Source organism: Rhineura floridana, chromosome 13 (assembly GCF_030035675.1).
Source record: "Rhineura floridana isolate rRhiFlo1 chromosome 13, rRhiFlo1.hap2, whole genome shotgun sequence".
In the NCBI taxonomy this organism is placed as follows: Eukaryota; Metazoa; Chordata; class Lepidosauria; order Squamata; family Rhineuridae; genus Rhineura; species Rhineura floridana.
Genome location: NC_084492.1, coordinates 22,714,235 through 22,738,748, shown reverse-complemented (window position 1 = coordinate 22,738,748; position 24,514 = coordinate 22,714,235). Strand labels below are relative to the sequence as shown.

The 24,514-nt window shown below is 42.6% G+C and overlaps 1 protein-coding gene across 1 annotated transcript in view; it reads right to left on the bottom strand.

Moving 5' to 3' along the window:
- The window catches only part of LOC133369393 (neural-cadherin-like), a 103,522-nt gene that overhangs the window by 68,005 nt on the left and 11,003 nt on the right, over positions 1-24,514 (bottom strand). Inside the window, exons 2-5 of the mRNA XM_061594667.1 lie at positions 7,200-7,397; positions 6,185-6,410; positions 2,204-2,408; positions 1,359-1,470 (exon numbers count right to left, since the gene is read on the bottom strand). Of these exons, the coding sequence (XP_061450651.1) occupies positions 1,359-1,470; positions 2,204-2,408; positions 6,185-6,410; positions 7,200-7,397 (741 nt within the window). The remainder of the gene's footprint in view (positions 1-1,358; positions 1,471-2,203; positions 2,409-6,184; positions 6,411-7,199; positions 7,398-24,514) is intronic.

The following is a 24,514-nucleotide window of genomic DNA, read 5'->3' as shown; positions in this document are numbered from 1 at the left end:
ATCTTCAACCTTCAAGAACAACATGTCAAAGGTGTTAAATCCAATAACAAACACAGAAGGTTGCGTGCAAAAATACAGGAGCCAACCAAATATACAAAGATAGAGGAACCTGTAAGAAGAAACTTTGTACAGAGTCAATCAATTAATTCATCTACAGAGGTAGTAGTTAGACTAGAGCAGCCTTTCCCAACTAGTGGGCCACCAGGTGTTGTTGGACCACAACTCCCATCAGCCTCAGCCAGCATTGCCAATGGTCAGGAAAGATAGGAATTGTGGTCCAACAACATCTGGTGGCCCACTAGTTGGGAAAGGCTGGACTAGAGGGAGGGAGTAGTGCACTCCAGACTTTGTTAAGACTCCAACTCCTATCAGTCCCATAAGAACGTAAGCAGAGCCTGATGGAACTGGCCAATGCCTCATTTAGTCCAGCACTCTGTTTACACAGTGGCCAGCGAGATGCCCATGGGAAGCCTGCAAGCAGGACCTGAATGCAAGAGCACTCTCCTATCCTGCCGTTTCCAGCAATTGGTATTCAGAAGCATAATGCCTCTGACTATGGAGGCAGAGCATAGCCATAATGACTAGTAGCCATTGATGGCCATTAATAGACCCAGCCAGCATGGCCAGTCGTGAGGGATGATGGCAGCTGTAGGCCAATATCATCTGGAGGGCACCATACTGGCTACCCCTAATCTATAGTAACTGATAGCAATGGTGGCTCCCCAAGGGTTCAGACAGGAGTCTTTTACAACCTTACCTAGAAAAATACAGCGGTTAAATGTGGAATAAAACATGTGCTCCTCCACTGAGCTACAGCCGCACAGCCTGAAAGTTTGGTTTTAAAAGATTGGTACATAGCCTATATTGAACATATAGCAAAACTATAAGTCAGTATGGTTTAATCTGGATTCCTGCATTAAGCAGGGGGTTGGACTCAATGGCCTTATAGGCCCCTTCCAACTCTGCCATTCTATGATTCTACGATTCCATTTCTTAGCATCTTTATGTTGAAAAGCCCATATTCTTTGCGCTTGGAAGGGGAGGAAAACAGTATTAACCCAAAAATGTGACAGTAAGAACCTGCAATAGCGTGTGACTCTAGAACGTTTCTGACCCTATGACTTCACATTGAACAAGCCACCGGACACACCTCCTGCCATAAAATCACCCATGGCAGGTGTGGCTCCACGGTCAGAGCAAGTGGGGATTTCAGCTTCCTGCTCTTCCCTACCATCCCCCAGCCTTTCTTGGCCTTGGCTAGTTTTGCTTCGCCCCTCACACCCTGAAACAATACTCAAAGGAACCCCTTTTTGGGATGAAAGGGCTAGTCTGCCAGCCAAATGTGAAAGGCTTTTAACCTTGTAGAAGTGCAGTTGTTACAGTCACAGTTTCAGGAACATTGTCTTTGGTGTAGATTGACTGCTGGAATTCCGGAGCACACTCGTTCACATCGGTGATTACAACCCAAACCTAAAAAGAACAAAACAAGAGAGGGTTTAGCAGCACCAAACTGGTTTGGCTCCTTGGGCGTGTCTGTGCAGCTCTGACCGCACGGCTGCCCTGTCCTGTCCCCACCCCAGTAAGCTGCAGCAACATCAGAGCCAGAAGGGAGGCTTCACGGCTTTGTCCCCATCTGCACTGTAGACAAAGAGAGGGAAGCCCTCAAAGGGCCGAGCCAGCAACCAGCCGAAAATAAACGTGGCAATTGTTTATTGCAGCCCGACGCATTTCAGCTGGTTTTCGGCTGGTTGCTGGTCAGCAATTCGAGGGCTTCCCTCTCTTTGTCTGCGGTGCATTTGGGGTGCCTCCCTCTCCGCTCTCCCGCCCATCTGCACTATGTATGTCAAGCAGTATCATGCCACTTTAAACAATCATGCCTTCCCACCAAGAATGCTGGGTCCTGACATTTTTTGAGGGCGCTGAGAGTTGTACGGAGACCCCTATTCCCCTCAGATAGCTACACCTCCCAGAGTTCCCTGGGAAGAGGGACTGATGATTAAACTACTTTTAGACTTTTTTTCAAGATTTTTTTACTTTTACAAACCTCAGGGGTCCCTGAGCCCTGCTGATACCTCCCTGTTGCGCACGGGTGGCACCACTCTGGCCTCATAAGCGACGACACTCACCGCCTGATCATCAGAAATAGAGAGAATGCCAGAAATGGAGAATCCGTTGTGCGCTGCTAATCAGGATTGTTGCTCACCTCAGCTGCGCTACTGAGTAGTCCCTGGTTTTCTCTGGCTTGGACCAGAAGGAGGTACTGGTGTGGATCACTCTCGTAATCCACATTTCGACTGAAGTGGATATCACCTGTTGCCTGGTGAATGCCAAACAGGCCGTTTGGATTGCTTATGAGGCTGTAACTAAGGGACTTGTTTTGATGTGACAGAGCGGACACTGTCAAAAACCTGGATAAAATTAAGGAAATTAAAAATTAATATATACATAGCCTGTTTCTGACATTTCCATGGTACACCACTTTGGAAACATGTGTTGGGAGGCAGTTGATAAACTCTGAAATACACATGATACATCACAACTAGTGTAACCAGGAAACATTAGCCTGGGACAGAGCTGTGTAAGAAAGGAGCTGATCTATCCACCTCTCTTGTTTCTGGATTTTCCCCAGGGATGCGGGGGCGGGTGTCCCATGCTTTTTACTTCCCACTCAGTTCAGACTTGTGTCAAGGGGGGAAGAATGGGGGGGGGAGCTGAAACTGTTGGGAGAAATGGAGAGGGCAAGCCCACTGCAAGCAATCCATTCATAGTTGTGTCAAGGTGGGGATACCTGCAGGCAGACAAAGGGGGGCATGGGGTAGCAAAGAGAGAGAGAAATGAGGTGAGATTGAGAGAGAACGAGGGAATCCTGCCGTGTTGCAAACACTACCCACTGTGGGCGCTGTCTCCACCTACCATTGGTCCTGGCTCAGTCCACCATCAGCTCCGGCCCCCAATTGACGTTTATCACAGGTCAGCAGCCTATCACAGAAGAAGGGTTCCTTACCCCTGATTTAAACTTTAGGGCTTTTTAGTACACCCCTGGAGCAACCCAACAAGGTCTAGTCTCATGCTAGTGTGACATGTATGTTTTTTAAGTTAAAAAAGAGTATCTTTAACTGTAATTGTGTTTTAGAATGCTTTTAACTGTTTTTAGAATGCTTTTCTTTTTGTTGTTGTTAACACATTTTGTTGAAGTGTGCCACTTTGGGCTCCTCCGGGAAGAAGGGCGGGATATAAGTTCAATTAATGTGTGCATGTTCCAAGGCCACAAGTCCAGATGATTTCCAGACCAGAGAGATACTTATTTATTTCTTATTGCATTTATATCCCACCTTTTCTCCAAGGAGTTCAAGGTGGTGTACATAGAATCATAGAATAGTAGAGTTGGAAGGGGCCTATAAGGCCATCAAGTCCAACCCCCTGCTCAACGCAGGAATCCAAATCAAAGCATTCCCAACAGATGGCTGTCCAGCTGCCTCTTGAATGCCTCCAGTGTTGGACAGCCCACTACCTCTCTAGATAATTGGTTCCATTGTCATGTGGCTCTAACAGTTAGGACATTTTTCCTGATGTCCATGCTTCTCCCCCTCCTCATTTAATCCCCACAACAACCCTGTGAGGTAGGTTAGGCTACGAGTGACTGGCCCAAGGCCACCCAGTGGCCAAATGGAGATTTGAACCCTGGTTTCCATGGTCATAGCCCAACACTCTAACCACTTCGCCACACTGAATTACATTTATTTATTTATTTGTTTCATTTTTAAACCGCCCATAGCGAGTAGCTCTCTGGGCGGTGTACAAAAAATTAAAATACAGAAATACAAAATATCACAATAAATAAACAGCAAACAAAAAGATTTAAAATTGTAACATTAAACACATTAAAATGCCTGGGAGCATAGCCAGGTCTTAACCTGGCGCCGAAAAGATAGAAGCGTCGGCGCCAGGCATACTTCTTCGGGGAGGCTGTTCCACAGTTCGGGGGCCACTACAGAAAAGGCCCTAGATCGAGTAACCGTCCTCCGGGCTTCCTGATGGGCTGGTACCCGGAGGAGGGCCTTAGATGCTGAGCGAAGTGACTGGGTCGGTTCATAGCGGGAGAGGCGTTCCACAAGATACTGCGGTCCCACGCCGTGTAAGGCTTTATAGGTCAAAACCAGCACCTTGAATCTGGCTCGGAAGAAAATGGGTAGCCACTGCAAACGGGCCAGAACAGGTGTTATATGCGCTGACCAGCTGGTCCTCGTCAGCAGTCTGGCTGCTACGTTTTGCACTAGCTCAAGCTTCCGAACTGTCTTCAAGGGCAGCCCTACGTAGAGCGCATTACAGTAATCCAACCTAGAAGTTACCAGAGCATGAACAACTGAGGCGAGGTCATCCCTGTCCAGATACTTCTTTTACTCAACACTATGTGGTCACTTGTAATGAATAGGAACAATTGAAGAGCCGACCGCATGGTGGCCAATTTTTGGTTATGCTTCAAAGCAGCAGCTATAAAAACAACTGTTTTTAGAATGCGGGGACAGTAAATCAGATAGCAAACCATCTCAGTTTAATCCAATAACACATGCACTAAATTATGACAAATTGTCAGATCAGCTCCAAAGTCCAGCAAAGTACATCAACGTCTCATAGACTTTAATGGGCCAAGCCCTACAGCTGGAAAGATTATAACAGCACTTATTCGGAAAAGAGGATCAGTTGCTATATAGTATATCACCTCAGATAAGCAGCAAGGATCATCTGGCTCAATGGAAAGGGCTCCAAAAACCATCCAACCAATTTGCACTGACAAGGTGACCTCAGAAAGCCAGTGGCATCTGTGCAATACTTACATGGGTTCTTTTGTTTTATTTATTTTATTTCAACAATTTATATTCTGTAATCTCTAAGCAGTGTACAGTAATGTTAAAGAGATGCAATAAAGATAAAATCTGTTCAAACTATCCATAAAATCAGAAAACCTACTTAAAATGCCTGCTAAAATGAAAACGGCTTCACTAGGCGCTAGAAAATCAACAAGGAAAGGGCCCATCTGCCCTCTACTGGGAGTTCCTTAAAAGTGGACCCACAATACTGAACACACATCTCCTGATGGATACGAGCCCCAAATCCTAGCCATGGGTGACCACGAACAGTGACTCCCCCAAGACCTCAGTGATTGACCAGAGACATAGTTTAGCAAAAGTGACTCATTAATTGAGACCATGGGAGGAGGATTTAGAGTGAGTGAGGTATACATTTCCTTCCATTCTGGCTTCTTTTTCCCTCTCCAAAATGAACCTGCAGCATCTGTAGTTTTGAACGCTCTCTGGTGGGCACCCTCATGTCGGTAGGTCCTATCTTCTTGCTAGACAGTGGTGGCCCCATTTCAATTATTGCCAGGAAGCTGGGAACTTCCATTTTATTTCCCACAATGCCCCTGACAAGCATCATTGTGGGAAACTAAAATGGCAGCTCATAGACTCAGCCGACGAGCACGAGGGATCAAGGGTGGGCATCAGCGTGAGTGGTACCTGTCATGGCTCTAGGACCCAGCAGCTGCCTCAGGGTGCCAACACCAGGCCGTTGTGTATGTTCTTCCTCCTGTTATGAATGTCTTAATCTGTTCCTTAACCATAGCTCGGTTCCTGCTATAATAGCCCAAATTCTGCCAGTATCTGAAATTGGAACTGTATTAGATTATTTTCAGCCCCTTGGGGCTTCTGGTTTAGTATTTAACTTTTCAATTAAACAATTTGACCTCCTGCTTGTGTTATCTTGTATAAGAGGTTCCCAAATTCAATATAGTAATTTAGAACATGTATTTTATTAATAAAGAGCACATATATTTGTACAGCTGAACTTAACCTTTTTCTCTAACTGAAAAAGCTAACCAAACAGATCTGCTCTTCAGTTTCCATTCATCTTAAAGGTACACATTAGTTTTCAACATGCCTTCTACTCAGAGTAGACCCACCGAAGTTAATAGACATGACTAAGTTAGGTTCATTAATTTCAGTGGGTCTGCTCTGAGCAGAATTAACATTGGGTGGGATTCAACTAAGTTGTACTCAGAATAGATCCAATGAAATTACCAAACCTAAACTAGTCATGCCCATTCATTTCAATGGGTCTACTCTGAGTAGAATTAACACTGGCTAGAACCCACAATAACACATACCATCACACTGTTGGTACTCACGATTCTCCCAGTGGCGTATTTTCAGAAATGTAAACAGCATATGATGTGTTGGCAAATTGTGGTGCTCGATGCCCAGCAACCACAGAAACACAGGCAGGGGATCCTTGGCGACCAGGTTTGTCAGCTGCAAGCACAGTCAGTGAATACTCCCACTTCTTTACCAGGGGCAACCCTGTTGTTTTAATCCAACCAGTGTCTTTTTCAACTTCAAATCTATCGTCTCCACCTACAAAGAAGCAAACACAAACACAGGGCTTCTGGTCAACAGAACCATTTTTGAACTCCCTAACTAGATCTTATTTAGCGTAAGCCCTATTTGTGTTTTCAAACTCAGGGTGGTATTCAGTGAGATGCTTTCAACCAGAGGTGCCATGGGTTTAACCTATGGCCTTTTGCATGCATGGCATATCTTCTACCCCAGCCTATGGTCCTCCTCATGATGGAAAGATGTCCATTTCAATTCTCTCATTTTCTCATTTTTCCAGTCTTAAATTCAGTGTTTTTTAAAAAAAATCCTCATGAAAACTCTCCAGCATTTTAGTGTGTGAACTTCTAATTAAGAGATTTTTGTAGTCAGTTTTGACTAATGTACACATTTTTGCAAGCAATTTATCATCATATAATGAATTTGTGTATATTATTTTCACTCATGTATTCATTCTTGGGCACACTTTCCCCTTACATATGTATTTTTGAAAGCACCGTTCAGTTAGCAAACTGCATCGCAAAATTCAGATAAGTGCAAATTTCAAAGGATGGCTGTGTTTTGGTTCTCTTACTGTTTCGGAAAGTGCAATTCAATAGATTTAGTTTGAAAGGCAAACTGAATCAAATTTCTTGCTCATCCCTACCACTGAGTAATAGTTAATGTGGCTGAATTTTGTTCAGAATGATGTGTTAAAAATAAATACAAAAACCCCAACCAAGTACCAAGTAAGACAGGAGGGGGGAAACAAACAAACATGCGTAGAAAGAAATATATATACATTCCTGTGCTTTTAAGAGCTGTATTTACCTTCTACAAGGAAATACTCAATGGCTCCATTTTCTTCTTCATCTTGATCCTTGGCCAAGAGCTTGTACACGTTAGTACCTGCTGTGGCTTCAGGAGAAACAGTGGCTAAGTAGGGGAAAGGCTCCATGATCCATTCAGGGGCATTGTCGTTTACATCTGTCACTGTAAGTTCTAAATGCACCAGATACCAATTCTTTCCTGTTGGTTAAGAGGAAAAAGAGATGGAACTCTTAGAAGGAATAGTCTATTCAAGGCCACAAGAGCAGCTTGGCTATTGTTTTTTTTTTAAAAAAAATCAGAGGTTATTATTTCACTGTAGGCATACTGAGATATTAATCACCTCTATATATAACAAACGAGGATCTGGAGAGAATTTCAGCCACCAACTCTTACTATTTTGGTTTACACATATACAGTAACTGTGTCTTGGTTCTCCTTCAGTTGATAAAGCTGTGCTTGACTTGCACCACTTCATATAGGGCCAACTCCAGGACTGGGAGGGCTCTCACCAAATTGCCTTTGGCAGGTCCTCTCAGACGTGGGTGGGGGAGCAGCTGTGCTTTTCTGGGCAGCATCCTCCCAGCATCTGCCATTTTGTTTTCCCCACAAGATCCTAGAATATGTTGCATTGGCCCAGGTCATTATGGGAAAAACCAAATGGTGACCTCCACTAAAACATGGCAGTCAGTCCTCACTGCTGACTGCCATTTATGCATCACTCAGTGCGTTCCAGCCTGATGCCATATCCAGGGCATTGTGGCCACAGCAAAATGCTGGCCAACAGCTGAACTATGGTCAGTGTAGTTCACTTATCCTGGGATGGGTGAGAGCAGTCAGACATCAGTGTGGTGGATCCTGAATCAGTGCAATAGACATGCTGCCATTCAGCCTGACTTCATACTGCAGCTGAAGATACATGTGATGGAATACTTCCATTAATTTTTTTTAAAAGATCCCTGCACACAGAAATCTAGCATGTCAAGGGGACTAGACTAGTACTCCTCCCCCACCCCAATATGCTACTTTTGGGGGGGGGGTTGCATGGCAGAGAATTCAATCACACAAACACCCACCTTTAACCTGAAGTGATCTAGCCCAGAAATAGTTTTACCATCTCAGAGAGAACTAGGCCCAAGTGTGAGCCAGTGTAGTGTAGTGTTAGAGTGTCACACTATGACCAAGACAACGCAGATTCAAATCCCCCCTTAGCCATGAAGCTCCCTGGGGGACCTTGGGCCAGCCACTTTCTCACAGCCGAACCTACCTCACAGGTGTGTTGTGAGAATAAACACTGGAGGAAGAGCCCACATACAATTCCTTGAGCTCCTCAAAGGAAAGACGATATATAAATCAAATATATATAATATCTATGAAAACATGAGAAACACTAATCTGAAAGTTTTCTTTTAGCTGGCATCAGAAGTCAGTCAAGAGTCTTTAAGAATGCCAGGAGTGGTGATGCTTTTCCAGCTCACTTTAACCTCTGTGGCACCTCTATGCTAGTGCGACAGCCACAAAGGGGTGGGTGGACGCACATAATAAAGGAGCTTTGAACGATTATGGCTGATGTGTGGCTTGCTGCCATGTAGAAGGGTCATTCACTGCCCTCTACAAGGGAGCTGTAACGTTTAAAGCAACCCTCCAGTTTAACACAGGATTGCTAAAACGGCCTCTGCATCTGCTGCCATCTTGAATTATTTCTCAGAACATTTAACGTCTGTCATTGCAGAAAATGTTCAAAATCTGGGGTACAATTGTTGCTGCCTTCTAGACTAATGGCATGTGATTACAAACATGCCTCACAGAAATAGCACTCTCAGTGCACTTAAAAGAACACCCCATTAACTGAACAACCAAGTAGATGGAGCACAATAAATATATCTTTGTCACATACACTTTATCTCGTAAACCATGTAATCTTCTTGTGGTGCTATGATATCCCTGAAGCACCTTTAGGTTTTCCCAGTTCTAGTTTAATCTTCTAACCACCACCATTGTACAAGCTAGTACTTTAAATTTCCCTTAAACGCAGACTTGCCATGTAACAACAAGGAAGGGAGCAAATTTTTTTTAAGAAGGCCAAGCTGGATGGGTGTAGGATATGAAAACACTTCATACGTTTGCAGATGTGGGACATTTTTCCATGAAAGAGATGGTGTTACATATGCACACTGTATTGCTTAAAAATTCTCTTTGATGCATCAGCTGCAACGGGAAAAGCAGGGCGTAAAATATGTACATAAATATGTAAAATACAGCAGGCTCATCATTTGGCTGGCCCCCAGCACTGCAGTATATGACAGCCATTTGTTAATTTAGCCCTGCTCCCCATGAACTGTTGCAGCAATGTTTTTGGCTTGTTCTGGTTATGAACTGCAGCAGGGAGATTAGACAGGGCTGGACATTTTTGCGCCAAGGCCTACAAATATGACCAGACAAGTGTGGAAACAAATCTCACAGTGTCTGGTGAAGTAAAAACCGACAAGGGCTTGCCAGAGGACTGAGAAAGCAATGAAGAGACTGACATGGACAATAATGTATAATGCATGTGTGGGAGGGCAAGACAGTATGCTAAGGAATTTCCAAGTTTTCCAAGGAATTTCCTTCTTGCCCCTATAACACTAACCCAGCCCCGCCCTCCAGATGCGAGCCTGGACTTGCCGCCGTGGCCACCAGTCACCTATACCGAGATAAGGGATTTAATTTCAACTCTCCACCTAAATAAAGCCCCTGGGGAAGACATGTTACCGCCTGAGATTTTTCTAACGGAATCCTCTTGGTGGATCCCTCTGTTAGCAAATTTATTTACATACATTAATAATACAGGAAACTTCCCCCGGGGCTGGTGCACTAGTATTATAGTACCCATTTATAAAAAGGGGGATCCATCAGACCCCCGAAACTATAGGCCCATTAGCCTCCTTGACGTTACAGCTAAATTATATGGACGTCTCCTTCTGAATAAACTGGTAGAGTGGGACACCAAGTTCTCGATCATCCACCAGGAGCAGGCGGGATTCAGAAAAGATAGGTCCGCAATAGATCAAGTCTATATTCTACAGCACCTAATATCTAAAGCCCTCAAAGGGAAATATTCATCCCTTTATATAGCGTTCATAGATTTCGCCGCGGCATTCGACTCAGTGGATAGAGAGTTGCTGTGGCATAAATTGGGGCAATCGAATATAGACAAACGATTGGTTTGGTTAATTAGGTCCCTTCATCACTCTAATTATTTAAGAGTATGTTTGGGTAGAAACGGAGCTCTATCACGTGAAATTCCATCCTTGAGAGGAGTGAAACAAGGATGCATTTTGGCACCTTTTCTTTTCAATTATTTCATCAATGATATAATTCCAACGCTATCTTCATTGAAGTTCTTCCCTCCATCAATTGGCAATAAAAAAATATCTGCGTTGCTATACGCAGACGATCTGGCTCTATTCTCCCTAAATAAGATCGGTTTAAATAGAATGCTAGCTTGCCTAGAGGAATACTGCCGGAATAACAGCCTACAGATAAACACCCCAAAATCTAAAATTATGATTTGCGGGAAGAACAGGAAGTCCAAAAACAAATGGTCCTTCAATGGCATCCCTATAGAGCAGGTCCAATCTTTCAAATACCTTGGCATAATACTTAATAATAACCTTTCATGGAAACCCCAGGCAGAGGTTATCAAATTAGCTAGTGCCAGAATAACAGGCCAATTAAAAAAGTTTTTCTTCACCCGAGGTGGACAGTTAATCCCCCCGATGATAAAAATCTTTATCGCTAAAGCCCTTCCTAAATTGTTATACGGGGCAGAAATTTGGGGTTATGCTCTTAAGCCAACTTTAGAACCCATCCAAAATTTATTTTTAAAACAGATTCTGGGCCTTCCCCGAGGAACGCCTTCTGCTCATGTAAGAGCCGAGACGGGACTCTCCACATTGGCAGCGAAAATAGATTGCGCGATATTAAGGTTTTGGAGGAAAATTATCCATCTTGATGAATTTTCAATTGTAAAATCTTGCTGGCAAGAACAAATACAATCTGGAGGCTGGGCCCATACCACACTAACGCTAATTAATTTTTATAACCTCTCCCCCAGTAATCTTCTAACCCTTTCTCCAAAGGACTTGAGAAACTGGATCTTTAATTTCCATGAGGTCCAGGATAGGCTCTATATAGTGACATCTCCTTTCTCGAGATGGTTTCCATCTTTTAAATCAAATCACGTTAATTGCCTCTTATTTTACTATACTCACTAACCCGAAGATACGGAAAGTTTACACTGAAATCAGATTCCAGACTATGAAAACAGCTTTTTTGGAGGGTAGATATAATGGGATTCCAAGAACTGAACGTTACTGTATTTGTGGTAATAAGGAGACCGAGGATCTAGCCCACTATATCTTAAAATGTCCTCTATATAATGCTCCCAGACACAAGTTTTTATCTCCCTTTATTAACTCTAGAGCTGGGCTTTCCTCTGATGTTTTAATAGCTGACTTGTTGTCAGATAACTATGGAGTAATCACTATGGCTGTAGCCAATTTTGCTCTTGCTGCAAAGCATATTAGAATTCAATATTGCAAAACCTAATTGCATTGAATTTTAAATCGTTTTATCTCATAGGGAAGCCAACAAAATTGTGTACTACATTGTATGGTTTATCTCTATTTTATCTATTTTATGGAAACATGTATGCTATGGCCCATGGCTAAAAGCGAATAAAGTGTTGTTGTTGAATTTCCAAGTCACACTTAATAGGAATAGGCCTTTTTACATTCAGAAGTCCCAGCAGCTGTTTCAAATGGTGTTTATCCGTGTTGGTTAATTTAATATGGGCTCAAATAATCAACCCTGCAAGATAATTCTGCTGGACATCTTCTCTGTCCGCAACTCCGGCCAGCCCAACAGTTATAGGGGTTCAGAATGGCATGCTGACTTGGAACAAACGGGCAAATCAATTTCCAAAACAAACCAATTTACTTATTGTAAGAATTATCTTCCTTTCCTCAGAGAGGTGTCCAAAGATGAAAGGAAGAAAACATGCCCCAGCTGCAGTCCCAAAGCAAGCACCAGGCACGGGTCTTGCTCAATTCCCACAAGACTTGGGATAAACTTTGGTAAAAATCCAGAAGCAAAAGTGGTAACATCCTTCTCCCCTGCTTGTATCATCACTATTGCTGTGACCTCTGGCCTTCCTCCAGAGCTGCATCTCTTTTCTTGGGGGTGGGGGTGGGGGTGGAGGAAGGGAGTGGCAGGAATCTTGAGGACCTTCTTTCTGCACACATGTTGCATATGCAGAAACCATGATGATCTTCAAAAAGGGCACTTATGGGAGTAGCGAAGAAGAGAGTTGCAACCATAAGACTGACCCGTACTAGGGTTCCATGCAGAGCTTAGAAAAGTTACTTGTTGGAACTACAACTCCCATCATCCCAATCCAGTGGCCATGCTGGCTGGGGCTGATGGGAGTTGTAGTTTAAAAAAGTAACTTTTCCAAGCTCTGGTTCCCTGCAATAAGTATCAAATAGATGGTGTGTGAAAGTGTACCAAAAATAGACTATAATGTAGTGGGGAAGGGGAACCTACACTGACTGGCTCTTCTCGTCTCCTCTGTACAGTGCTGGTGCTCCAATAATAACAATATTATTATTGCTGTTGTTGATGATTATGATGATGGTGATGCTGATGTTAGATTTGTTTTTTGCCTCATACCCAGTGGTGTCTAGGCAATTTACAACACATTTTTAAAACATACAATATACAAAATTTGAAACCCAAACAAAAAGGACTGAGACACTATACCAAAAGCCTGAGTGAAAAGGAAGGCATTTGCCTGGTGCCTAAAGATGGATAGAGAAGGCGCCAGGTGTGCCTCCCTGGGGAGAGCATTTCATAGCCCAGGGACCACCACTTACAAGGCCCATTCTCATGTTGCCACCCTCTGAGCCTCCAATGGAGAGGACAGACAAAGAAAGAGTAGTAATGAGTGACATCAAAAATGGAGATCACACCGTTGGCTCCACAATCCCCTTCCATTTCCAAGGCAGACCAGTCAAGCAGCAGAGAGGAGTAAAGGAGATTCAGCAGTGTCATGGACTGCTGGGACCAGTGACTTACTGGGGACACATACCTACACCCTGCTTCATGTGTGCAAGCCATGAAGGCATTCTTGTGGTCTCTCCTGTTTTTCAGAGATGACGTTTGCTACATGTTAATAATCACACAATTGCATATTTAGATTCATCCACGCATATCAATATTGTTGCGCGCCTCCCCCAATCTCCGAGCGGTGAGATTTCAGGGGGTCCCTGAGCCCATCCAGGGTTTGGTTTCCTTTGGGAAGAAGGTCGGCGGAGACTGTGGTGTCTTTATGAAATATGGTTTATTTATTTACACACATTCCAACCTGAGCTTAGGATGGAGTGGTTCAAGGCATCAGCAGTCTAATATCCAGTTTTTCCATCTAGGTGCAGGGGCATCCTATCGCCACGATGCAGGGAGCCAGCCTCTCCGCATGCCTGCCGCCCTAGTTCTGTGCCGAACACACACTACTAACTACAAACACACTTCTGTCCGCCCAGGAGTGGGGGGGAGAGACTCTCCTCCAGTAGAGTTTAAAATGACAAAAGGATCTTCCTAGCCCTTTCACCAGTTGCCAGGGCAATTAAACAGGCCCATTAACTACCTGGCCACTCTATTTGATTAACAAACGAGATTCATCTGGCTAGCAGAGCCAGCCTCCCAGGCATAGGATTCCAAATCAGAGGCTGGAAAGGTGACCCACAGAAATCATCCATTCCAGCCCCCCCCCCCATGCTCATAACACTATAGTCCATTTATCTGTGGGTTCAAAGTGTTTCAAGAAGTTAATATCAAATTTTATCCAGTTGATGTTTTTAAATGCTAAACTCTCGATTTTATTCAGAGAGAGAGAGAGAGAGAGAGAGAGAGAGAGAGAGCTCCCTCTTGGCTACCCAGCTGGGGAAGATCAGAAGTCAAAATAAATTGGAATTTATTTATTGTTTTCAGGTAGCTTTTAAAGATGTCATCACTGGAGCAAAATGATCATCCCTTCACACTGAGGGAGGAACTTTATCAAACAGATGAGACTAAATTTGAACCTTGAACTACAATACACATCCTTCAGTATTATGATAGCAAAGTATTATATCAAGAAGAGGGTGGTTTTAGCCTTGAGTCTAAGGTATCATTTTTTATTCCTAGTCTGAAAGATCTTCAGGACCATGGTTAAGTTTTCTTGACAGAAAACTTGAGAGAAAGAGTGAAACTGACATATTTAAAAACAGGAGTTTGACCTTTAATTTCCGTTGCCAAAGGACAGAGATTTATCATCTTTCCCCCCACTTTTTCTTTGCAACAAACAGCATGCTTGTTATAAATCTGAGAGACTAGCACAAAGAATGCATGTTTTGATTTATTACTCTGGCTTGAAGGTCTATAATTATTGATGACAGCTGATATTTCATGCCCAAGCTAATTTGCTGCAGTGCTGGATATTCATATAGCTACACAGTCCAGGTTGTGCAAGAGACTCTCATGCACCTAGAAAATTCACTAATAGCTAAAAAATAGTTTCATCTATCCTAAGCATGACTGCATGGGAGTAAACCCACTGAACTCAATAAGCATGCAAATGATTGATCCATTCTCAGCATACTTGCACAGGATCCCATTTCTTACCTCCCGGATTAAAAAGCAGAGGAATTCACTAATAGGCCAAAAAAACCCTTCCAGTTTAAGAATGTACCTATAGCCAACAGATATTTCTATCAAACTTTAAAAAGCAGGAAGATTGGACAGCTATAGTGAATGCACCATGGGAGCAGGAGACCTGATATTATACTGTAAATATGCAAACATGATTTAGGCTGGTCTTTCACAGTCTAATCCAAGGGCACTCAAGAGGACTGGATGCAAATGTGAAATCCAAACACTGCATTGTGGATAGAATGAACTGGCACAATCCTGACTCGCCCTGGGCATACAGACTTAACATCTGCACAGAGCTCAGGGAAAAGCATCAAGAACAGAAAGCATCAGCAGTGGAGGTGGAGACCCTCTCCCTCTAGCAGGAATACTCCCCCTGCTGCTGAAGTTCATTATGCCAATCCTTTCTCTATTTAGCACAGTATCTTGGGATCAGCCAAGAAAAAAGGGAGGAAAATAAGCTGCAGAGGTTTGTTCGTTACCAAGGGGTTAGGCTGTTTTGCATCCAAGACAAAGGGAACTTATTCAAAACTTGCCAAATCAACGATTTTTTAACAAAAACAAAAACTCAGATTAGCAATAAGTATTCCAAGCATATCACTGATTAAACCCATCCTAGAAGGGGGGAATCTTTAATGGGTTAGTTGCTGTTTCAACAGGCCCATAGTTTAGAATTTGCCTCTAGACATGCCATTGCACTGTCAAATTATTAAAGATGTAGTCTGTCTTCAAAATCCAACATATTTTCAGACTCCCAATTTCATTAGTCTTGTACCAGCTTAACCTCGTTCTCCTGGGGAAAAAAAAGCTATGAATGCTTCATAAAAAGATTTTCTTTTATAAATCTGGAATACTCACGTCATGACAAATACAAGCTTCTGTGCATCAATATAAATTAGGAGGATATGACAGTCTCACTGATTTTATTGGGGAGGGAATTGACAATACAGAATATTGTACTTGAGTGAGTATGTCTTCAGAGTAATAAACTACCAGCAGCCTTGAACCCAGTATTACTCAGGAATTCTAAGAAGCCAAAAAATCAGTGCAGTTTTGAAATCAGTGGTTAAAATCAGGGCAATTTTGAAAGATTCAGTCCACCATCCTGATTCAATGGCACCCAACTGCATCCAAACAGACAAAACCCTAAGATGATTTACAGATGTTTTTAGTGTTTTGTCACTTGTTTGCTACCCTTCTTTCCTTTTGGGAGGAAGGGCTGGATACAAATTTAAGAAATAAATAAACAAACAAACAATACTTCTTGATCTCAGGAATTATCATGCAAAATTTGGTTAAATTCAGCGCAGCTTTGAAAGGTTCAGACTGTCATCTTGATTCAAAATGGCACCAACTGCATCCAAACACACAAGAGATGAACTGCCTCCTTGATCTCAAAAACCATCACCCAAGATTTTGTTACAATATCTTAAGAGGTATCTAAATGCATAGCGAACAGACAAAACAATTTTCCCAAACATACAGTAGATGCTGTCAGTCTACAAAATCCAACATGTTTTCAGACTTCTGATTTCATTAGTCGTGTACCAGTTAAGCCTTCTTCTCTTAATAAATATTCCTTTTATAAATCAGGAATACTCAAGTCATTATAAACATAAGCTTCTGTGCATCATTATAAATGAGGGGAAATGACAATCTCACTGATTTCAGTGGGGGAAAAAACTGACAATACAGAACATTTTACTAGAGTGAACATGTCTTCACAAGCAGCAATATATATATTCCAAGCTCCAACAGGGTCAAGCCACACTGACCCATGGTCAGCTTGCCAGGGACCACATGTCAAAGAGGCATGACCAAAGTGTAAAAGTGCATATTGCCAATTATTTTTAAAAAATTAAAAGGACAAATTGGAGAGGAGTTACAAAACTTTTAGAATCACAGGAGACCCACAAGAGTTGTCTTTTTTTTTTTAAGTGTACAAATTTGGAGGAGGCACAAAAAAAAAAACCTTTTGGCATCACAGTAGGAGCCCTATGAAAACACAAAAATTGGGGAAATGTGGAAAGCCTTGGGGCCCACAAAAAAAACTCTTGGGGGCCAGATACCCTTGCTAGTAATGCTATTCCTATAACTTTTCCACAGCTCTGAAAAGGGGAGAGAGAGAGAAAAAAGTATAGCAGAACAAGTGAGGCCATAATTTTTTTTACTAGGTTCTGAAGGCCAGAGCAAAATAATATGAGAAAAGTGCTTACATGTCCAGGCAAATGATAAGTGACTAAAAAAAGTGTGATACATGGGATTGAGTGAGGGTGGGGTAGGGACGGGTGAGTATCTACAGGAAATCTTTGCTTGCCTAAGAAAGAGACCAATCCACTAGGAAGTTTTCCCGCACAGCATTAATGTAATGAATGGGAAAGCTGACAGAGCATTACCAGTGATTGCTCCAAAACCTTAAAAGTAAAACAATGTATACTTGTCAATCCTAAAAATCCAGGCTGACAGCGATTGCATTTTGCTCTCAAGTACTATACTGCGCTCATTCATAAAACATAAAGCCTTCTAAAGAAATAAAGGCAGCTGTGCTCTTTTCCCAGACAGCTTCCCTTACTTGTCGTAGGTAAAACAATCTCACTTTGTCATGCCCATGCCCTTTACTCTCTCATCTTGCTTTTAAAATCTGAAGTGCTTAAAAATAAACTAAGAAGTTAAAAGCAAATGGAAAAATACTGCTAGACAGTAAAACCTTGAATCCCAAACGTCTCACAATTTAGGGGCAACTTGCAGTGCCAGAAGTTTTCAAGCTTCAGGGAGCATTCAGTGAATCAGATGAGAAGCTCAGCTTATCTTCTTGAGGAGGCTCCGTTCAGAGAAGCAACTCAGGTCACATCTGCACCTTACATTTAAAGCAGTATCACACCACTTTAAACAATCATGGCGCTCACACTCACACACACACACGTGTCAAAACTGCAGTTCTCAGTATTCTTTGGGGAAAACCATGACTGTTTAAAGTGCTGTGATATGCATAGTGCAGATGATCCTCACTGAAAAACACAGAAAGGTGCCTTAGATCACACTATTTGCCCATTTATTCCAAAATTGTTTACTCCAACTGGAAGCACTTTTCCAGCGTCTCAGGCCCAAGACCTCCTACCTGATCCCTTGAAATGGAGATACTGGGGCTTGAACCTGAAACCTTCCGGGTGCAAAGCATGCGCTCTACCACTGTGCTCTGCCCTCTCCCCCAGAGTGTCCTGTTGTAAAATTGCAGTTAAGTATTGTCTGATTTCCCACAATGAGAAATGGTAAACTAGACTGCATAGACAATCTGATCTGATCAAACAGGACTCTTCTTTGCCTCTGCTCCCTGACTCCAATTGAAATGGTAGTGATAATTTAGCAACAACCAGCCCACCTCTGCACATGCAACAGCACATTTATTCCTGAATGCATACAGAAGACCTCAGATGGTTTTTAGAACAACCCTTCAGTTCACATAAGACAGTGATGAGGTTCAACCAACTTGGCCATAAACCTACATGAACTAGAGGTGCATCCTAGAACACACCCCAGGATCTTCTGTAAAGTTCGATGGGAGGGGGTTCCATGACAGTTAAGCAGCGGTTCCTTGATAGATGAGTTCCTGATAATTCAATGAGCTTTAATTAATGTAAACTGAAGAGAACAAGCTAAACCACAATGGCTTTCTTTGCTTCCAGTAGCTGCAATGGTGGAAAAAGAAGTGAAGGGTTAGGCATGGTGCCTTCTCCCATCTGCTCAGCTGCGGAAGGCTAGCTTGTCTTTGCAAAGAAGGGAGGGGATTCCCCCCGCAGCCGCCATTATTCTATTCCATTAGAGGTTCTTAAGCAGACGTTGATCAGTCATCTATCAAGGATCAGCATGGCTTGGACTAGATGGCCTGTGATGGTTAACTCTATGGTTAAGCTTTCCAGGGGTACTAAGATGTGTCTATATTAGAAATTGAATGATCTGTCTATTTTGGTTCTCCCAGTTTCTAATTATTCTAATCTTAAATTTGGTTCTTCACAATTTTGCAGCAATTTGTGATTCTGCAGCCATTTTTTAAAAATCCTAATGAAAATTCTTCAACATTTTAGTGCAAATTTTGACTAATAAAGATATTTTTGTATGCAGATTTGACTGATGTCACATTTTTGCAAGCAGTTGTCCTAATACAATGCATTTTTGTAGGTTATTTTCACCAATATATTCATTTCCCCCCTAATACATGCAGCTTTGTAAACATTGCTTTGTTGCAGAGCTTCAGTGCAAAATTCAGGTAAGTGCAAATTTCTAAGGATGGCTGTGTTTCGGGTCTCACATTGCTTTCGAAAGTATGAATTTGATAGATTTGGCTTGAAATGTGAACTGAATCGAATTTCTCCCCCATCCCTGCTCTATATAGAGGATATAAGGAAGGGAAGAAAATACAGCAATCAGTGGTAGCGGGGAATGATAATGGGCATAGCAATGGCAAGGGAAAGTAGTAGGTGGGCAGGCAAGGACAGCAAGCAAACAAAACAGGATGTGGACTTGCAGAACCTTAAAATCTGACAAATTTACTGTGGTATAAACTTTTGTGGACTAGAGTCAATGTCATAGATCTGAAAGCTTAAGGCTCATTTTTGCTGCAACAGACTAACACGGTTACATATCTGGAACAGCTTCCAAAAGTTTCAAAGTTGTTTCAAGGATTGCCAAAACCCAAATGTTTGCCAAACATCTTCAAGGGAGGATGCAAATATGAATGTTGCATGAGATACCCCAGTTTGGAAAGCTCTGGTATGTCTGTGCCATCCAATATCCTGCAGAGTGCCACCAGCTGGTAAGCTGGACAAATCCATTTGCACAACAAAAGCCCTCACCTCAAATGAGTCTACTCACACAATTTCAATTGCTCCCCAAATTTAAGATAGGGAATTAGCCCAAGGACTGCAACAGCCAAATCATTAAAATGTTTGGGCAGTGGTCCTGTGCCTTTCCCATCTGTCCTGTGCCTTCAAAAAAAAATCTTTACCCCTTTCAAAGCAAGTTGGGAAAGAAGAAATCTGAAGAGCTTGACAATTTGGTTTGCTTTTGCTACAGAATCTACAGATCCTCAGAACAAATCCATTCCATTAAGTTGCCTCGGCGAGCGAGATGCAAAGCAAGGCTCATTCCATCAGCTCTGCAAAAGAAAAGCTCCATCAGGCACCTCCTACCCCATAACTATTTCCATGTCAACTGGTCATTATAAGAAAATTGGTGCCTGAGTTTGCTTTCCCTCCCCCTTCCCTCCCTGTCCCTTTTCCCTTGTGTGTCATGCTGGTTTTTTAGATAGTAAGCCTGCAGGCAGGGGCTGTCTTGCTTTCATGGATTGCATGTAAGGCACCCAGAATGGCTTTTTGGCACAAGACTACAGTACAAATACTCTAAATCAGTGTTTCCCAAACTTTTTTTATTTTTTTGTTGCTGGACTACAGTTCCCATAATTCCTGACCATTGGCCATGCTGGCTGGGGCTGATAGGAGTTGTAGTCCAGCAACAAAAAAATAAAAAAAGTTTGGGAAACACTGCTCTAAATAAATAGAGAATAAACACACTTTAAAGTAGGGATGGGCGAGAATTTTGATTCATTTAGCATTTAAGCAGAGTCTGCACTTTCCAAACCAATAGGAGAACAGCAACACAGCCAACCTTTGAAACTGGCACATATTTGAATGTTGCGGTGCAGTTTGCCAACCAGTGTTTACAAAAATGCATATGTTAGAGGAAAGTGTGCATAAAAATGACTATATAAGTGAAAATAACACTCAAAAATGCATTATATGGTGAGAAATGGCTTGCAAAAACTGTGTACATTAATCTAAACTGCCAACAAAAATTCGTTTATTAAGAGAATTTCACACTAAAATGCTGAAGAATTTTCACAAAGATTTTTTTTTTTAAATCACAAATTCCTGCGAAAATGTGGAGAACTGAATTTCAGGTTGAAAAAATGAGAAACTGAGAGAGCCAAACCTGACAGATCTTTCCACCTGTACTTTAAAGAGACCCTGAAGAAGCGACAAACCACTAAACAAGCATTATAGGGTGAGAGTGTTGGACTATGACCTGGGAGACCAGGGTTCGAATCCCCACACAGCCATGGAGCTCACTGGGTGACCTTGGGCCGTCACTGCCTCTCAGCCTCAGAGGAAGACAATGGTAAACACCCTCTGAATACCCCTTACCATGAACACCCTATTCATGGGTCACCCATAAGTCAGGATCGACTTGAAGGCAGTCCATTTCCATTTTATAGGGAAGATCTGAGGTCGAGGATAGTTAATGGAATAAGAGAAACCAGGATAAACTGCATTTTGACTATTTATTAGTCATTTCAAGTGAGGCCAATATTATATCGGTGTCACAATTTGCTTGTCCTCTAATTTGAAATGTTACAAACAAGCTTTAGGAGTGAGGCAGTCTTTACCCATAGGTTCTACTATTTACATCTGTCACCAGATTAACAGATTTGTGCTGAAATGCAGTTAGATCTGGGGGAAAGGGGAGGAAAAGCTGACGACTTCTGCAGAAATTAAATGTTTGTAAGGAGGAGGGAAAAACAGCCAGCAGGTCTAAACAGCTTTGGTGCTCAAATGCAAGTAGTTTATCAAAGATGTTTATAATCTGACTGCCTGCAGTAAGAGATGCCCTATCTAAATCTCCTGTATGCATGAAACCCTAAGACAGCAGACAGACAGCCTTGTTTTCCCAACTTTTCTCATGTATATTCACTTGCACTGGAAGTGAGCAACATGCCAGAATTATAAACGGGGAAAAAGAAGAAATGTGATTACAAGTTTATATAAAGCATTTTTACTCCGCTCTTCAGTTGGAAAGGCTCCCGGAAGAGCTTACGGGTCAATAAAACCCAAGAACAGCCCCTTCCCTCAGTGTGTAAGGTCGTGTACACACACCATACATTCAAAGCACATTAAAGCACATGACTTACACAAACAAAAAGTTCTGGGAATTGTAGCTCTCTAAGAGGTAAACTACAGTTTCTGTGTTTCTCTGGGGGAAACCATGTGCATTTAAACATGCCTTAATTGTGAAGTGTGGACACAGCCTAAGACACATTATAAAAGGGAGGTTCGACCAACTGACAGATGAACAATCCAGAAGCAGGATCACAGATAAGACTCAATGTGGTGGGCGGAAGGTTTTAGAACTGGAAAGAGCCACATCATGGGAACGGAGGCTGGTTGTAAGGGCTTGCTGCATCCAGAATTGCTCAGCTGCAAATGAGGGACCATAACTCAGTGGCCAAGAACAGGCTTTGCCAGCAGAAACATGCTTTGCATGCAGAAATTCCTGGAATCCCCAGTTAAAAGCATCAGGTAGCAGATGATGGGGAAAAGATCTTTGACAGTCTCTGGAGCAAGCTTTCCTAACTTGGTGCCGTCGAGATGTTTTGGACTACAACTCCCAAACAATACGGAAATTATGAACATGACCGTGGGGAACGCAGGACCAAACTGCTGGGCTACAGCTTTAGATTTTGGGGTGCAGAAAAAAATACTGGCAGGGCTGTGCCCCACTGTGCCCTAGAGACAAGTCTCCCATGGACAATCAATATAGCTAGCAAGTGACTCTGGCTTCAGATTAAACTCATAATCCTTTGCGTTCAATTAAAGCAAAGGCTTGATCTGACAAAATATTCAAATACCAGAGCTGGATTTCTCCACAACATACCCAGGGCTTAAGTCACACCAATATCTGCTTAAATAAAATATAACAAGATCGGTGTTACCTATTTGGAGAACATGCCAAATGTCACCCAAAGTAAATCCCCTGATAAGAGAAGGAAAAGGGGAGGAAGTGAATGACAGGGGATTACAAAGCTAATACCAAGGGACAGAGGGAGGTCAGAGAAGCCTGAGATGACAACGGATTAAAGGAGAAAGGATCTTCTGAGCATTCCACCCCGACATGAATGGAAATCAGGCTCCTTCTTAAAATGAAAATGTCAGGGCAAAACATAAATGCTCATTCTACAGCTAAACCCCCTTCCAGCTTCCTTCTGTGGGCAGACTGCATGGTGCTAATCAAGTATTATCAAGAAGTAACACAGATACATGCAAGTTTACAGTGCCCACTTTTCATACCAGATGTGTGGTGCAAAGGTCCATCCAATATAATAAAAAGGTATACCTGATACTCACTTATATTCACCTGGTCCAGAAGCCCCAGCTGATGCAAAATGCTGAGACTAGACTGTTGATGGGGACAGACTACTGCCAGCACATAACCCCGGTGCTTAAAAGCTTCCACTGGTTGCCCATAGGTACACGGTTCTTGTATTAATTTGTAAGGCCCTTAACAACCTGGGTTCAGGATCTCTCAAGGACTGCCTGATCCCTTAAATCCCAGCCCAATCACTGAAATCTTGACAGGAGGGGAGTCTCTGGTGGTGGTCCTGGTCCCCCCAAGCTCAGATGCATAGCACATAATGACTAGAAGCTGTGCTTTCACTGTAGTGGAACCAAGTCTGTAGAACTCCCTCCCAACTGAGATTAGCCAGGCACCCTTCTTGTTGACCTCCAGAACCATGACAAAAACTTCCTTGTTCCAAGCAGGCATTTTAAGGTATTGTTTGGTTTTATGATTGTATTGTTTTATTATTTTATCTGAGACTTGTTTTTATGTACACTGCTTAGAAATGCAATTTTTAGGGCTGGGAAACCTTTGGTCCTCCAGATGCTGTTGGATTTCAACACCCATCATCCCTGACCATTGCAGAGCTTGGAAAAGTTACTTTTTTGAACTACAACTCCCATCAGCCCCAGCCAGCATGGCCACTGGATTGGGCTGATGGGCGTTGTAGTTCAAAAAAGTAACTTTTCCAAGCTCTGAATTGGCTAGGCACGGAGGGACTGATGGGAGCTCAAGTCCAACAACATCAGAAGGGCCACAGGTTTCCCATCTCTTTCTTCTAAGAACAGTGGCCAAAAATGCAACCCTTAGCAGCAAGCCCCCAGTTCAAATCCCACCAGAGCTGCTGACAAAAGAGGCAGCCTCAAGCCGCTGTTAACTCAGACCCAGACCTGCATTTGCACTTGCAAGAATTACTGCAGTGGTGAATACACAACCTATGAAATCCCGATATATTGTTGTTGTTATTTAGTTGCTGCTTTTCAAAATGAAACTCAAAGCAACTGACAACACTGAAAAAAGAGATAAAATCAAGGCTAAAAACATCCTAAAATATTCACAAGAGACACCTAACCATCTGCTGATTTTGTAACTGCTGCCTATAAAACTTAAGAAGAGCCCTGCTGGCCAACAGCAAAGCCACAGGGGCCGGCTAAATGCTTCCAAACCCTTACACACAAGACATGAGGAAGTTTCCAAGCAGCTGACATTTCAGAGGCCTATGGTCCCTCTGCATCTGGGGGTTACAGATTGCTTGTTGTTGTTATATGCCTTCAAGTCGATTACCACTTATAGTGACTCTATGAATTTTTTATATATATATATTCATAGGGTTTTCATGGTCAGATCATTGGTCCATCTAGCTCAGTATTATCACTGTCTACATGGTAGGCAATACCATGATGATGCTTACCTGACATCATTGT